The 15,768-nt window shown below is 48.3% G+C and overlaps 5 protein-coding genes across 5 annotated transcripts; 2 read left to right on the top strand and 3 right to left on the bottom strand.

Moving 5' to 3' along the window:
• Positions 1-241: 241 nt before the first annotated feature.
• Positions 242-1,840, bottom strand: TGAM01_v200319 (diphthamide biosynthesis protein 2; the record flags this gene model as incomplete). The annotated part of the gene is made up of 1 exon (XM_018803200.1): positions 242-1,840. The coding sequence occupies one exon, from the start codon at positions 1,838-1,840 to the stop codon at positions 242-244; it is 1,599 nt and encodes a 532-aa protein (XP_018663606.1).
• Positions 1,841-2,564: 724 nt separating this feature from the next.
• Positions 2,565-2,949, bottom strand: TGAM01_v200317 (hydrophobin; the record flags this gene model as incomplete). The annotated part of the gene is made up of 3 exons (XM_018803201.1): positions 2,565-2,609; positions 2,681-2,766; positions 2,820-2,949. 3 exons carry the CDS (start codon positions 2,947-2,949, stop codon positions 2,565-2,567), a joined length of 261 nt encoding a protein of 86 aa, XP_018663607.1.
• A 582-nt stretch (positions 2,950-3,531) lies between these two features.
• TGAM01_v200316 (hypothetical protein) lies at positions 3,532-3,864 on the top strand (the record flags this gene model as incomplete). The annotated part of the gene is made up of 1 exon (XM_024548535.1): positions 3,532-3,864. The coding sequence occupies one exon, from the start codon at positions 3,532-3,534 to the stop codon at positions 3,862-3,864; it is 333 nt and encodes a 110-aa protein (XP_024406750.1).
• Positions 3,865-5,148: 1,284 nt separating this feature from the next.
• On the top strand, positions 5,149-8,953 carry TGAM01_v200315 (DNA mismatch repair protein MSH6; the record flags this gene model as incomplete). Its single annotated transcript, XM_018803202.1, has 4 exons — positions 5,149-5,523; positions 5,582-5,744; positions 5,804-8,211; positions 8,279-8,953. The coding sequence occupies 4 exons, from the start codon at positions 5,149-5,151 to the stop codon at positions 8,951-8,953; spliced, it is 3,621 nt and encodes a 1,206-aa protein (XP_018663608.1).
• A 371-nt stretch (positions 8,954-9,324) lies between these two features.
• On the bottom strand, positions 9,325-15,292 carry TGAM01_v200314 (hypothetical protein; the record flags this gene model as incomplete). Its single annotated transcript, XM_024548534.1, has 6 exons — positions 9,325-10,356; positions 10,420-10,450; positions 10,709-11,186; positions 11,235-14,199; positions 14,482-14,747; positions 14,806-15,292. The coding sequence occupies 6 exons, from the start codon at positions 15,290-15,292 to the stop codon at positions 9,325-9,327; spliced, it is 5,259 nt and encodes a 1,752-aa protein (XP_024406749.1).
• Positions 15,293-15,768: the final 476 nt, after the last annotated feature.

Here is a 15,768-nt window from a genome sequence, read left to right as displayed (position 1 = left end):
CTGAGCAGCTTGATTGATGATTTTTGCGCGAGCTCCGTTGGCGATATATACTCTATTCTTTGTCTATGATTTGTACATATTATGAGGGCTGGCTGAGGGAAGCCCATGATGATATCTAACAGCATGTCTATGCTATGAATGAATGGTCGATGCCTCAGATTGCTAATTGATTGCTTTATTCCAGCAATGTTTTTTCCATGTAATCGTCATTTATGTAGTGTCTTGATATTTTACAACCACATCAGTGGTTTTCTGACTCTTCGCCGACGTGGTAACCCCTCGCAATCCCACTCCGTCCCTCCTCTATTACTGTGCTGGCTTCATTGTCAAAGTCACTGCCCAGCCCTTGCCACGTCCTCTGTGTTCTAAGATATTCCGCTCCAGGGCTGGCTACGCCGTTGATGCTTGCCACTTCACCCACCGTCCTCTTGATGACGGCATCTGATGACCGCTGTTCGCTGCTACCGTTCGTCGTTTGCGCCTTGTTATTCAAACTGCCGGTGGTGAGCTGCATTGGCCTGCTGTGGCTGACGAGTTTTCCCGTTCTCAAGTCGAAGACTGGAGGTAGCGATTCCTCTCCATCCACGCCGTCTTCAACACCTTCTTCTGTCGTCTCATCCGCTTCATTCTTCTCTTCCTTTATTTCCTCCTTTTTCTTTGCACTGCTATCCTCTAGTGTCAGCTTCTCAATGCCTCCCCACCATTCTTCACCCCATATTCTCTCCTCTTCGCTCATCAGAGCAACTTCCATCTCAAAGGGCGTGATAACTGGTCGCCAGTAGCCAACATCGTCTTCGATTAGACCGCTTTCCCAGCATCCCACGACAACCCAGCCCTCAATCTCAGCAAAGTTGGCCAGCTTGGCGGGATTCAGCTTGCCCACGACAACGGTATAGCTCTTCTTGCCAGCGGCGGCGATTTTCTTTCGTAAAAGTTCGATTGATGAGAGGTAGTTGGACACGGATAGCGTGTTAACCAGGATGCCGACGACGCCGGCCGAGGCGAGGGTGAGCACACGAGCGAAGCGACGGCGCAAAAGACCTGCTGTTCGGAAAGTTGGATTGTCGAGGGTGGGAGAAGTCGGCGAAGGTACGGAGAGGACGTGTAGAGAAGCGAATCGAGATTGGAGGGCGAGGAGTAGCGAAGCAGGCGGATCTGAAATGTGGAATAGTGAATGCGACTTTAGCAGCTCTTCGTCTATTGAGACGCCAGCTATTCTTCTGTTTGGTATTATTCCGGCAGGGTCTCTGACAACTTCTGTCGCTATTACGTTGCTGTAGCCCAAGTCTCTGAGGGCCTTTGTTATCGATTCCACGTGGTCCTGATATACCAAGTCTGCCATGATCACAGCCTTTGTATCTTGATCCGCGAATTCTTTCGTGAACTGCGCAACCACTGCATCGTGGTCCAGTTCATGTGATGTGTATACGTAAATGACAGGCAATCGACTCGTTGGGCTCAGACATGTTCTTCCGTAGTGGACCACGACATCCGAATTCGCATGCTCGGCCGCAATCTCGTCGACGCAGCAGGCGCTGTAGCTCGTGTCTGCTAAGATGCATATTCTCCAATCCTTGGCTCCCGCTTGCGTGCCTGTGCTTGCGAGCTCCTGTTTTAGCTCCTCGACCACCCTCGGTGCGTCGACTAGCATGTGGTCTGGAAACTGCAGGGCGACTCTTTTCCATCCGCCTTGGAGAATCTCTGCCGCAGTGCGCGGAATCTCGTAGGTCGTTCTGAGCGCATCGGGAGAGAGCGTTGATTTGGTCTCGGTTTGCGCCGGGATTTCGAGGATGTGGTCGTCTGGAGTGGACAGCACGGGCGCGGAAGCGAGCTCACTCATGATTGCTTATTTTCTTGTCTGAGGTAAACGTATGGCATCCAGGCTGGGTAATTCTATATTGATATGGAGTTCAAAGCTTGTAGGACGAATAGTTAGAAGAAATTTCAGAATCTCAGGTCATCACAAATGGATGCTAGCACAAAAAGTTGGAGGGGCAATCGGCCCTGTGTAATGGTGGGGTATGTGTGTTAATTTGGGCCTTAGGTGGTGAGAGGGCGGGTGTAAATTACATACAGCCACTGCGCTCTCCTTGACTTTTATAACAAGGATGCTTGATACACTCATTCCCTTGATCTTATTCGTGTGCAAGGCCAGTTATGCCAAATACTAAGCGTGTGCTTTATGCCTGGACTCGCTGTACCAAATATTTTTTTTTACCCCAAATATTTACGTCGCAACAAGCAAAAAGTCAAGACACATCTCGTTTTTGGACACTGAAGTAGCGTTGTGAGACTCTTATCTAGATACCTAAGTAACAAGAAATCTATCTTCTCTAAAGCTGTACTCTCATATGATCTCAATTATCTATAAAGCCCACAAACTCGATAAAAAAACGTTTTTCAAAGCACTAAAGATGACTAAATACGTTGAGTGCTGCGCTGTCAAAATGTGTCCGTGACGTTTCCTAGTGTTATGCAGGTAAGGAAGCTGTCTTAGAACAAGGCGTCTGCCAATGGTGAACTCCACGCTGCCTCCAAGAAAAGTGCACTCATACCAGCTTGTCTTAAATGGTTTCAACGGGCTTCTGGCAAAGGATACCCTCTTCGGCCTGCGTCCACACACGAAACCATCAGCATATATATCCCTTGTAGTTATGGAAATTGGTCTTGGGGTACTTACAGCGGGAGCAACGCAACAAAGCGGCTGTTTGCCCTCACTATCACAGGCGGCTTGGAAGGACGGGCCATCAAGGATGCCGTTGTTGGCTATTTAAATCAGTAAACAAAAGATGCGTATTTGAATATTTCCAAATACATACGAAAACTGCAGTCGAGACCAACAACGCCGAGAACGTCGATAGAACAGCAGAGAGGGTTGGAAAAGATACCAGTAGGGCAGACAGCGGCGAGTGCGCCGGTAGCGAAGAGAGCAACGACGGAGAACTGCATTTTGAGGATGGTGATAATGTTGATGTTTCAACAGGTTAATGGTGAATATGGAAGTGTGGTGGTAATTGCTGTGGAAGAGGCTGATGAGGATGATAAGAGTTGAATTGAAACTGGGAGAGATGGTCGACTTTACACTTGGGCTTCCCTAGGATTTTGAGCCTGGTCAAGGTCTTCTCGACTAATATCTCTTTCGGCTATTCCGTTTTCCGTTATTTTCTTCCAATATTGGCCGAGCTGAGCCGACTATATGCAGGGAAAGAGAAAAAGGGCCCACCACAGCCTCGTTCACGCTGCACAATGAAAGATTTAGGTAGGGAGACTGAATCTAATGCGGTCTAGATGTTCACATCCTAGTCTCTTGATCATTTGTACAGTTGTCTGAGTTAGTTGCCTGGTCTGAGTAAGTCAAAAAAGCGCAAGGATGTCATGCGCCACAAGTAATTAACTGGGCTGCGCGCCATATCACTCGGTGTCGTATACTAGGTGAATTAAAAGGTGGTGCGCAACTCTTACATCTTTCCGTGTTTTTACTTCACTTTTTTCCTCTAGAGCATTTCTCAGAAACGTTACGGAGGTGGTAAAATGGCAGATGAAGAAAACAAAGGCCATTCAAGCCACTTCTTTGAAAACAAGACTATAGTAATTGCTGGGGCAGGTCATGCAGGCTCTGTATCTGTTGTTAGCCTCCAAAAGCTCTGGAACCCGAAGCTCAACCCGCCAACAATCATCATCTACGAACACGATGCACCTGAGATCGATGTTCGGAGGGAGGCTTATACTTTGTCTCTGACGGAATTCGACAATTCAGGCGGCCTTGTTGTATTGAAGAACTTCGGGTTACTTGATCACGCGCTGGAACATTCCATATATGGGCTTGACGGAGCTGGTGCTTTCAAGATATGGATTTCAAGCTGAAATGAGCAAGTTGCTTTCCGTAGGAAACCAGGCGGAGGCATCCCATCAACAAGCGTTCGAATTGCGCGAAAAGATATTCGCCAAGTCCTTCATGATAGATTCGATCTTGGCGATCAGTGGGTCGTGCGTCGGAAGGAAGATCAGGTGTGCAATCTAGATCGCAGCTCGCCAGAACAGCTGCAAGCAGTCATAGAGCAGGGCCTTGATCTTGGATCACACATCGCCAAGCCCTTTCGAAGCATAGTCAAGCGAACCGATCCCGAGACAGCTTTGCTCTTGAATTCACGAGACAAGCTGCCATTTGCTCATGACAGCATATTCAAAGTGCCCAGCTGCCTTTCTCGGCAATAGCAAACATGCCCTCAGCGCATTTGCAGGCATTGGTGGCAACCTGGCATTAGTGGACGAATGGGATTTGGCAGACCAGATTTGCAATCATAACAGCCTGGAAGACGCCGTCAAGGCGTACGACAGCCTCAGCGTACCAAGAGCGACGCGAGATGTCAAGCGATCCAGACAACTAGTAAAAGGTGCTCACGACACTGGATTGCACTATTATTTGTTTTTGTGCATGTTGTTTGTTGGCAACTTTGTGAGATGGACCCTGAATAAGATGGGCTGCTAAGTTGAAGCGGCAGCTACATGAGACGAAGACGCGGAGAATTATGGAGAAGCGGCAGTTTGGAGACCCAGATTTATGCGGAGACTAAATATTGACAGCTCAGTTGTATACAGCAATGTGCATAGAAGACGCCAGATGGTGCATTCGCATTATGCTTCAGAGAGATAGATATTGATCATTTTACGACTATTTCTGGAAAATTGATGACTGAAGAAGAGGACAAATCGGGTTCTTACCTGGGTCAAGGAACATCAATAGACGCTACTTACTCAATGCGGGCCAGTGTTAGAGCGCCGTTGGAGCGCCGATACAGTGCTGATAGCCAGTGTATCCACCTACCGCACACCCACTTAACGCGAGATACGCCAATTCGCAGCACTTTAGCGACTCGAGACGCGATCGCGACGCGGTGCATTTGCAATCTGCATGCATGGGTTCTCTCCTACCCATGCCGTCTCGTCCTCTGTCGCCGCCGCTTGGCTGCTCAGCGTCTTGATTTTCCAATTGCCGCCTGCGATTGTGCGTCTGTTTTTATCGTTGCCCATTCATTGTATCCCACGCTCCATCCAGCTCCAATATTCTAGCCATCCGCCATTCACCGGAGTCTCCAATTGCTTCCTGTCTCTACGCCGTCGTGAGCTGCCATCTGTGCTCGAGCCGCAATGCCAGGTGACAAGGCAGCGAGCGCTGCTCGCACGCCAGCAAAGGCCACCCGGCCAGCTGCCGCAGCCTCCTCTGCGACCAAACAGAAATCGATAATGTCGTTCTTCCAGAAGTCTTCGCCCGTTTCGAGCTCGCCCGCAACTCGCGAAAAGGTCTCGTCCGACATCCTATACTCCTCCCCTCTGCAAGAGACCAAAGCCAACTCGCTGCCAAAGACGAAATTCTTTGCCGAGCTCTCCACTCCAGTGCCTTCTAGCGATGCCCCGGAGCCCACCAGCTCACAAGAGAATATGGAATCGACTGTCAAGCGCTCCAAGGTCAAGTTTGCCGAAGCGCCGGAGAGTTCGGTGGCCCCCAGCAGCCCAATTCGAAAGGTTTGTATTGCCTTCTCTCCAATATTTGGGTCTCTGCAAGCTGACTGACGCTTTTTAGGGAAAAAAGGCTGTCAATTACGCCGAGTCCTCAGATGAAGATGATGAGCCTTTTGCCTATGGAGCGGCTTCACAAACTCGGAGGCGTGGTAGAGTCACACGCAACGTTGTCAATGATGAAGACGACTACGGTGGAAGCGATACCGCCGAGCAAGAGGATGAAGGTTAGTATTCACACACTACATAACGACCTATAAAAGCACGAGTCTGACAACGTCTATAGATGACATCGACGACTTTGTTGTATCCGACGATTCAGACGGAGAGACTTCTCGGCCGAAGAAAAGAAAGCGCCCCTCAAAACCTCAACCAGCACGCAAACGCACAAATGTCTCGTCTCCTGTCCAGGAGGACACGGAAGACTACCTTGCGGCTCTTGGTGATATAGACATAGAAGATGAAGATATGCCTACTGAGTCTACAGCCAAGCAGTGGTCTTATGACCCAGACTCTACCGAAAAGCAGCCTGTCGTACGGCCAATTGACCGTGTCAGCACAAAGGACCCCAAGATGAAGGAAAAGGCATATATGAAGGAGCCCGGCGAGCGTTATCCATGGCTGGCGACCATCAGAGACAAAGATAAGCGCTTGCCTGATGACCCTGACTATGATCCGCGAACTCTCTTCATCCCTCCAGGTGCGTGGAATAAGTTTTCGCCATTTGAAAAACAGTACTGGGAGATTAAGCAAAATCTCTGGGACACTATTGTCTTCTTCAAAAAGGGCAAGTTTTATGAGCTTTATGAAAAAGATGCAACCATTGGTCACCAAGAGTTCGACTTCAAGATGACCGATAGAGTCAACATGCGCATGGTTGGTGTCCCAGAGGGCTCTTTGGACCACTGGATCAACCAATTCATCGCCAAACAGTACAAAGTTGCCCGTGTCGAGCAGATGGAGACCAACCTCGGCAAGGAGATGAGAGAGCGAGAAGACAAGAGTAAAAAAGCGGATAAAGTCATTTCTCGAAAGCTAGGCTGTGTTTTAACTGCCGGCACCTTGGTTGATGGCAGCATGCTTCAAGACGACATGGCTGCGTACTGTGTCTCTATTAAAGAATCACTCGTGGACGATTTGCCTGCATTCGGTATTGCCTTCACGGATACCGCAACTGGTCGATTTTTCCTATCTGGGTTCGTCGATGATGTCGATCGGACTAAATTCGAGACTCTCATTGCTCAAATTGGCCCCCGAGAACTTTTGTTGGAAAAGTCGGGACTAGCAACTAAAACTCTGCGCATCCTCAAAAACAACACTTCCCCTACCACTATATGGACAAATCTAAAACCAGGAACAGAGTTTTGGGATGCAGACACTTCTCGAAAAGAACTATCCTTTGCCAAATACTTTGTCAAAGGAGAAGACCAGGAAGAAGTGTGGCCGGAAGCGCTCCAGGAACTCAAGGATGATGATCTTGTCATGTCTGCTGTTGGCGGCCTGACTTCGTATCTCCGATTCCTCAAACTAGAAGGGCCCTTGTTATCACAAGGAAGCTTCGAGGTTTACAAGCCTATCCAGAAAAACAGCACTCTTGTTTTGGATGGCCAAACGTTGACAAACCTTGAACTGTTCTCCAACACTGTTAATGGCAATACTGATGGCACGCTGTTTGGTCTGCTCAATAAGTGCATAACTCCGTTCGGCAAGCGTCTATTTCGCCAGTGGGTTGCCCACCCACTGTGTAACATCGATCGTATCAATGAGCGCTTAGATGCTGTTGAGATGCTGAATGATGATCCTACCGTCCGCGAGCAGTTTGCTTCGCAGCTGGTCAAGATGCCTGACCTTGAGCGTCTGATTTCACGCATCCATGCTGGTGCCTGCAAGCCAGAAGATTTTGTGCGTGTTCTTGAAGGTTTTGAGCAAATTGAGTATACGATGACTCTTGCTGCTGCCTTCAAAGGTGGAAATGGCTTGATCGACAGACTCATTTCGTCCATGCCTAACTTGGAAGAGCCGCTGGCTTACTGGAGCACGGCTTTCAACCGGCAGAGGGTTAAGGAAGAGAAGTTGATGATTCCAGAGAGCGGTATTGATGAAGATTTTGATGCAAGTGTGGCTCGAATCCAGGAGATCAAAGACCAGCTGAATGATCTATTAATGGAGAAAAAGGGGGAGCTCAAGTGCAAAACTCTCAAATATACAGATGTTGGAAAAGAAATCTATCAGATAGAAGCCCCGAAAGCTGCCAAGATCCCCTCCAGCTGGCGTCAAATGTCTGCAACAAAGGATGTCAAGCGATGGTATTTTCCTCAACTCACTGCGTTGGTTCGAGAGCTGCAAGAAGCCGAGGAAACCCACTCTCAGCTGATTCGAGAAATTGCGTCACGCTTCTGCCGGAAATTTGATGCTGACTACGAGACTTGGCTCAAGTCAATTCAAATTGTCGCCCAGCTGGACTGTCTTGTCAGTCTTGCCAAGGCGTCGTCCTCACTCGGAGAACCAAGCTGCAGACCTCAATTCGTCGAGGAAGAACGCAGCGTGATGGATTTTGAGGAATTGAGACATCCTTGCATGATTAACACCGTGGACGACTTTATCCCAAATGACATCAAGCTCGGCGGTGACCAGGCTAAGATTAATCTTCTTACTGGTGCCAACGCGGCTGGTAAGTCTACGGTTCTCAGAATGGTAAGTTTTCTCCATTAACTCTAACCCAAATTCTTTCCTGTGAATACAAATTCTGACATTTTCACAGTCTTGCATTGCCGTCATCATGGCTCAAGTTGGCTGTTTTGTCCCGGCCAAGTCGGCTCGTCTCACTCCTGTTGATCGAATCATGTCTCGCCTGGGAGCCAACGATAACATTTTTGCCGCGCAATCCACCTTCTTCGTGGAGCTCTCCGAAACCAAAAAGATCCTCTCAGAGGCCACGCCTCGCTCTCTCGTTATTCTTGATGAGCTTGGCCGAGGAACGAGCTCATACGATGGTGTAGCCGTAGCGCAAGCTGTGCTGCATCATGTGGCGACTCATATCGGCTGCATTGGTTTCTTTGCAACACATTACCACTCTCTTGCTACTGAATTTGAGAATCACCCAGAGATTCGTGCTCGTCGCATGCAAATTCATGTTGATGACGAAGAGCGTAGAATCACGTTTCTGTATAAGCTCGAGGACGGTGTTGCAGAGGGCAGTTTCGGTATGCATTGTGCTGCCATGTGCGGCATCTCAGACCGCGTCATTAAGAGAGCCGAAGTGGCAGCCAAAGAATGGGAACATACCAGCCGACTGAAAGACAGCTTGGACAAGGCCAAGACAGGATGCTACATTCCCTTGGGCATTCTCAGCGATATCGGTTCCTTGCTTGGGAACAAGGGCGACGTCGGTGCGGAGGGAGTAGACGTTTTGCTCAAAGCCATTGGAAGCTTATAAAATCTTTGCACTTTTTAGCATTGTGGCATTTGGAGCGGTACATTCATCCCAGAGTTTCAGACTGGTGTATATGGGCCATTGTTCTATGGATTGTGGATCATCAGCAAGAGGGATATAAAAAGTTAGGGCGCAAAGGGCGCATATATGCATGATGAAAGTAGCAACAAGAGACGCAAGATACGTATTTTTCTATGAATCGAATAATGATCAAAGTAGCTGCATGAAGAAATGTTTGTGATAAACCAATTAAACCAAAACTGTACTGTAATCTAATAAACATGCACCGTTTCCATCTCAAGTAATACAACGAACAAATCGAAGACACAATACAAATCTATTCAACCTAAATCCAAAATCCACTAACCAAAACACTACTCCTTCGCAGTCTTTTGCCGCTTCCTCGTCGATCGCCGAGTGACAACTTCCCCTTCTTGCACTTGCTGTGCTTCTGTATCCAATAAAGCTGCTTGCGACTTCGCTTTCTTCGGCGCTCTCTTCTTCACTGGTTGAAGCACAGCTGCTGTCTCAAGATTGACAGTGGTTTTCTGCTTTTTCTTCGCAGTAATGGCTTTACCCTTTCTCTTCCTCTTCCCATTAGTGTCCTTGTCCGACTCTACATCATCCTCATCTTCGTCAGAGTATCGAACATCGTTCCCCTGGCGATATGTTGGATCCGGCGTAGCAGCAGTAGCCTTACGCTTTCTCTTTCTCTTTCCGTTGGTGTCCTTTTCCGACTCGACATCATCCACATTCTCATCATCTGAGTACTGGACGTCGTTATCTTGGCGATATGTCGGATCCAGGGCCTTCTTCTTCACTGGCCGAGGCGCAGCTGCTTTCTCAAAGTTGGCATGCCCAACATTAGCAGGCTCAACATTAGCAGGCTCAACAATGGCAGTGGTCTTCTGCTTCTTCTTCGCCGTAGCAGCTTTACGCTTCCTCTTTCTCTTCCCATTGTCATCCTTGTCCGACTCAACATCATCCACATCCTCATCATCTGAGTAGTGGACATCACCCCCCTGGCGATACGTCGGATCAGCCACCGGCTTCAGCTGAAACTGCTGGCGCGTTCTCCCGGTAGCAGGAACATCGACTACATCGGGCGCTTCCCAGCCATTAGGCAAAGGAGCTCGCCCTCTGAAAGGCGGCCAGGGAATGTTCCACCAAGCCTCGTTGCTTTCGTTGTTTGGATCTGACCGCCAGTAGGTGCCGTTGGCGTTTGTAGCGTTGAGGGGATAGATTGTGCGAGCGTAGACGGGATATCGGCGTAGGAACTTTCTACGGAGAGTGGCAAGGGGCTTGGGCATGAGGTTTGCTGGGATCCAGCCGCTGCGGTTGGGGAGGCGTTCGATTGAGCCGATTCCACGGCGGATGCCACAGCATCGGCCAGGGTCGTGATGAAGCTAGAAGAGAGATTAGTTAATTAGCAGGATGTAGAAAGTCATTTTGGGGAAGCTCTCTCATACCTCAATTTCCTTCACTCTTCCAAGAGGGGATCTGTCCCGTTTATGCTTCTTAGGGGCTTTACGGAAACACTTTGAGCAATAATACTCTTCTGATGGTACAAAATTGGGATCATCAGGCAGAATCTTGCTCCAATCCGGTGACGGTAAACGCCGAGGAGGCTTGGAACGTCGGCCCTCTTCATCGATCTCGCTATCGTCATCGTCGTCGTCGTCATCTTCGCTCTCGGCTTGATAGTTGCCATCTCCATCTCTTGTGCGTTTTCTTCCTCTTGGCTGTCGGCGTTTCGACTTTGAAGGATCTGATGAAAGCTCTTCTTCGTCGATCTCACTATCATCATCGCCATCTCCCTCAGCGTGATAGTTGTCATCGTCCTCTCGTGTACGTTTCCTTCCTCTTGGCTTTCGGTGTTTTGACTTTGAAGGATCTGATGAAAGCTCTTCTTCGTCATCATCTCTCTCGGCCTGATAGTTGCTATCGCTCTCTTTTGTGCGCTTCCTTCCTCTTGGTTTTCGACGTTTGGACTTTGAAGGGTCTGATAAGAGCTCGTCTTCCGACTCGATGTCGGCAGAACGCTGCTCGTCTTCGCCAAAAACCGATCCCGCGTCTGAACCGGCTTCTGAAGATATGGAACTTACAAAGAGAGGGGATTCAGGTCTGATTTCGATATCGGGCTCTTTCTCGTTTTCCTCTGCTGGTGGAACCGGGCTTGGCTGTCGAACTGGACTTGCGCTCAAAGACTTTTGTTGCAGCGTGTTATCAGGGGCTTCTGTAGAAGGTCTAGGAGATGGTTCTCCATGCGAGGTATCAGAAATACTTTGGCGAAGAATGGTCCTGAGAGTTTCCTGGCTATGACGATCAGAGTCTGGACCAAGAATCGGAAGTTGAGAAACATCTTGACTGGTTGTTGCCTCTTCAACTGCGTCTTGCAGAGCCGTGCTAATAACAGCTGGAGAATCTGCCAGCACTTGATCAAGTGGCGTTGCCTTGGGCTCTTTTGCTGGCTCTGTTCGACTTGGCTGTTCATCCTTATCACCATCTAGACTGCCGTCTTTTTTATTTTGTCCCTGCTCTTCTTCAGAGGTAATGGCGGCTACCCTTATCTGGAGCCGAAGATTATTCTGTTGCTGGTCGAAAGCTGCCTCTTCTGGGTCTTCAAGCATGGCTATCGCCTTCGGGTTCCCCCTATAACAGGCAACCATATGAGCCTTATTTCTATCCCAATCCACCTGGGTCTCGGTATTTCTAAACTCTTCGCCACAATAGAGACAAAATCGACCAGACACTACACCAAAGCCTCTGCATCTTTTCTGATGTTGGTCGCGTCCAGCCTGTGGCAGACGAGACATGTTGAATCCGCAGCCAGAACAGTGAAGGCCATTTGTGTCATCCACATTATGTGAGCAATGGGACAACTGTCTGTCTGGTTTCCCGCTCTTGTGGGCGTCTGCTGCGCTTGACCAGACGGGTTTGCCGCAGAGGGTGCAGAATCTGCAGTTTGCGTCGTTGAATGTGCTTCGCTCACAGTGACTGCGGTGATATATTCGTTCAGTGTTGCTGTAGTAGTTTCTTTCACGACCACAACAATCACAGAATCCCCAAGCGTTGTCGTTTTGAGGCTCTGGAGAATTATTTGTCTCGTAAACTACATGCTCAGACGCCAAAGCCAAGGCGGAACGTCGAAGGCGCTTTTTGACTCTTCTAAGCGGTACGGAGAGGGTTCCCTCTTGGTCAAATAGCCGGATTGCTGCTTGACTGACTCCTAGTGCTTGCATGAGCTCATCTTTATGCTTCTCTCTGATATGACGATTAATCTTTGCCGCATCCCAGTGTTCGTATAGCGTATCATCACACCACATACACTTTCGTGCTGTATGGCATGCCTTTAGGTGCTTCTTCATGGCATTTTCATCATTCAGTGTGTATGAGAAATTGCAGCCATCATATGGGCATCTTACCGCCCGCTTCAAGCAGAGGTTTCGTAAGTCCCAAGCGACCCGTTGGAGCTCACCTTGCTCTGTGGGTGTCAATATAGCTTTGCTCACCAGAGGCATTCGGGGTCCTGTACGGAGCATGTGCTCAAAGGGTGGTGCGTTTGTTGGAATTTGAATACCCGAGTTTGCTGGCCAAGGGACCAATCCGTAGCGATCAAAGATGCTGGGCTGTGTTGCATATGCCTTTTGCCGCTTTTCACCATCGCTTGCTGCTTTCGTCTTATGAGATCGAAGTTGAGCCCAGTCTAAACGACTAACTTCCACAGGCTCATTGCCTTCTAACGATGCTCTTGTATGATCTGATTCAAATGGTCCGGCAGTACCGCTTTCTGGGATTAGTTCCGCCTCCTCTGCCCAGCTGACCTTCTTTTGCTGCTTTTTGGCCGCATGTGCCTCTGCCATGCGTCCATATCGCGGGCCCCAGACGCTGGTCTTTTGACTCCCAGCTCCCCAATTCCAATTCCATTTCTCAGAATCAATTATTCTGACAGTCGCTTTAGGGGTGGAAATTCTGGCGCGAATTTTGAACCACTCTTCGTCCGTGGTGTTAAAGTCGATAAAGAAACATGGAGCATTAACCTGGCTGTATATATACCCATCCTCTGGCAGGGGCTGAATGCTGATGAAAGATTTACCGCTTCTCACACTTACGGTCTGGCTTGTCTCATATCCTGTAAGTCGCATGAGCTCAAACACTCTGATCCTGAACTCATCCACTGTTGAAGATAACGGCGGTATCTGAACGTAGGATGGGGCTTCGCCGAATCCATTGGGATTTGCAATAGAGAGACCAGTGATATCTCCCTCCCACTCTGGATATAGAAGAGCAAAATTACCTCCATCAGCAAAAAATTCGGATAAGACAGAAGCATTGCGAGTCTCAAAATTCCCAGAACCGTCATCATGCAGTTGAATGAAATAAGACTTTTGGTTCCTGTTGGTCTCCGGCCCGAATGTTTCACAGCCGTCCAGCAAGCGGATATATCGGAGACGATTTGCTTCTTCACCAAAAGCACACGAAATTATCTGCCAGATGAGTTTGAGCGCCTCACTGATGTTCTCCTCGCTGCGCGAGATGCGTCCCAGGCGACAGTCATTGTTGTAATAGCTCGGCAGGAAAAAGGCAATTTCGTTTCCGTCAAGTCTAGTGCATTTCAGTTCCAACGTATCTTCACCTAAGAAGCTAGAAATTTTCTTCATATCATAACTCTTGATTGCTGGAAACCCATATTCTGGGGGGCTACTGTAGTCGATACCGGGGTGGTCCATGTGGAAAAGAGCGTGATGAAAGGAGCCCAGTAGAGGACCCAGTACAACCTCAAAGGCCGCTCTGACATAAGCGCTGTAGTGATCAAAATTCCAGCTGTTAACGTGTCCTTGAGTTGTAAGTAAACAGTCAGGCGTCGGAAACTCCAGGTAACAACTTGAAATGGGACCAGTTGACTCTGAAGTTGGCTCCATAGCAATATCAGCATGATGCCTCCATGTGACTTTGGCGACTTCGCAAGCTGATTGCGCCTCGCTAGGCTCCCAGTGGTCAGGCACATCTTCATCTCCCAACTTGATGAAGAATGAAGGTTGCAATGAGAGGTCCTGTTTGGAGATGTATTCCATAGATGCACTGCTGGTGTTCAAAGGAAAAGTGTCGGCAATGATGTCTATCAGGCTGTAATTCTTGGCAAAATGACAAATGTGGAATGTTGTGCTGTCCTGAGGTCCAAGGGATAATAATCTTCTAATGGCGTTCTCATATGTTGTTTGATCTCCTGGGACGAAAGCCACAGATCCCTGATAGCCATAGAGAGTTATGAAGTTGTCCCAATTGGATTCTGGAAGTATATATGCAGAATCCCCATCACATTCAGCGCCACCTGCCTCATAGTTGCCTGCTTCATTGTCACCTATTCCATTGTCGCTTGCTTTGTCATCGTTTGCTTCACCATCGCCTACTTCACCATCGTCTACTTCACCATCGCCTGCTTCATCGCCGCTTGTTGTATCGCTGCCAACTTTGTTACTTCTTTTGCCTGCTTGACGGCTCTGGTTCTTTTTCGCTTTGCCTTCTTTCACGTCAACGTCTTCACTGCCGTCTTCATCGCTGCTTGCGGCGTAGCTGAGATCGCCATCATCTCCTTCCCAGTCGTTGCCATCGCCAGGCATTTCCCAGTCGCTATCCTCGTCTATACCACCACCTCTAAGGCGCATCACCGTGTTCTCGCTCTGTTGATCAACGATGCCTTTCTGGAGCGGGGCATAGCTGAAAAAGTCGGCGAAGAGATTCGATAAGATTTTTGGCGGTAGTTGGGTGGGTATAGGATGTGACTGATCTTCTTTTCCTAGTCGAGTGTTAGTGAGAAACGTATTAAGAACCAAATAAACAAAGATCCGACTCACCTATAAGACTCTCGTCTCCCCAATTACGTTGCTTGTGTGCTGTTAAAAATTGTAGAGGCCGATCACCGACACTTTGCGGAGAATCTGGCTCTCGAATCTCCATTTTGTAAGTCATGTCGGTTAATGAGAAGTCGATTGGCTCAATGGGAAGTCCAAAATACAACATCGTCAATTTTGTGATTATTTCAGGTGCAGCATCTTGAAGTCTTGTCTGCAAGAGTGCGTTGAATCGAGCTGTGTTATCGTCTTGTATAGCTTTCAAGACTTTGGATGCAGATAGCATGAATAGACAAATCTCATGCTGTGTGAACTTCGAAGCCAAAATTTCACCAATCGGCGTATCTTCATCTGCAAAGAGATCTTCAAACATCCGATACGTGGAATTCCACTTCTCGTCACTAGGCGAAATGCCGAGATCGATCCGCTCCTGGGCTTCACTCTCAGTGACAGTCGAAGTCCATCTAGTGTCGCCTGTATCCGTATCCATGTCGTATTGGAGCGCGAGGAAAAGACCGCAGCTTGCTTATCGTAACGAATGATTGGCGGAAATAGATCAAGACAATAGATAATGAAGAGTTGCGCAGTTTGCTGTCAACAACGACTGCGCAAAGGTATTAGTGTAAGTAGGAGAAACCGCGCTCATGAAAATGAAAAAGCAAGTAGAGTATATTAATAAGAAACGATTACAAGTCGTGGAAACATTGACGAACAAAGTGATTTGATTTCTATTTAGACAACAAGTTTAAAGTAACACCTGTCTAACTATAGATCTTGTGGCCTTGAGCACAATCGCCGACGTCGCAAAGCAATTGCGAACGTCTCAAAGGGTCTTTGTTTAGCCTCAGAGACATGCTGTTTGACTGTGATAACTTCACAATTAGTATGCTTCACTACAAAAACTCAATAAACACTAAAGTTTTAGATGGATATCACTCATAATGTGTCTTCGTTCATGCTTTTGAT

Source organism: Trichoderma gamsii, assembly GCF_001481775.2.
Source record: "Trichoderma gamsii strain T6085 chromosome Unknown Scaffold_1.2, whole genome shotgun sequence".
NCBI lineage: Eukaryota > Fungi > Ascomycota > Sordariomycetes > Hypocreales > Hypocreaceae > Trichoderma > Trichoderma gamsii.
This window is presented reverse-complemented; position numbering and strand designations above follow the sequence as displayed.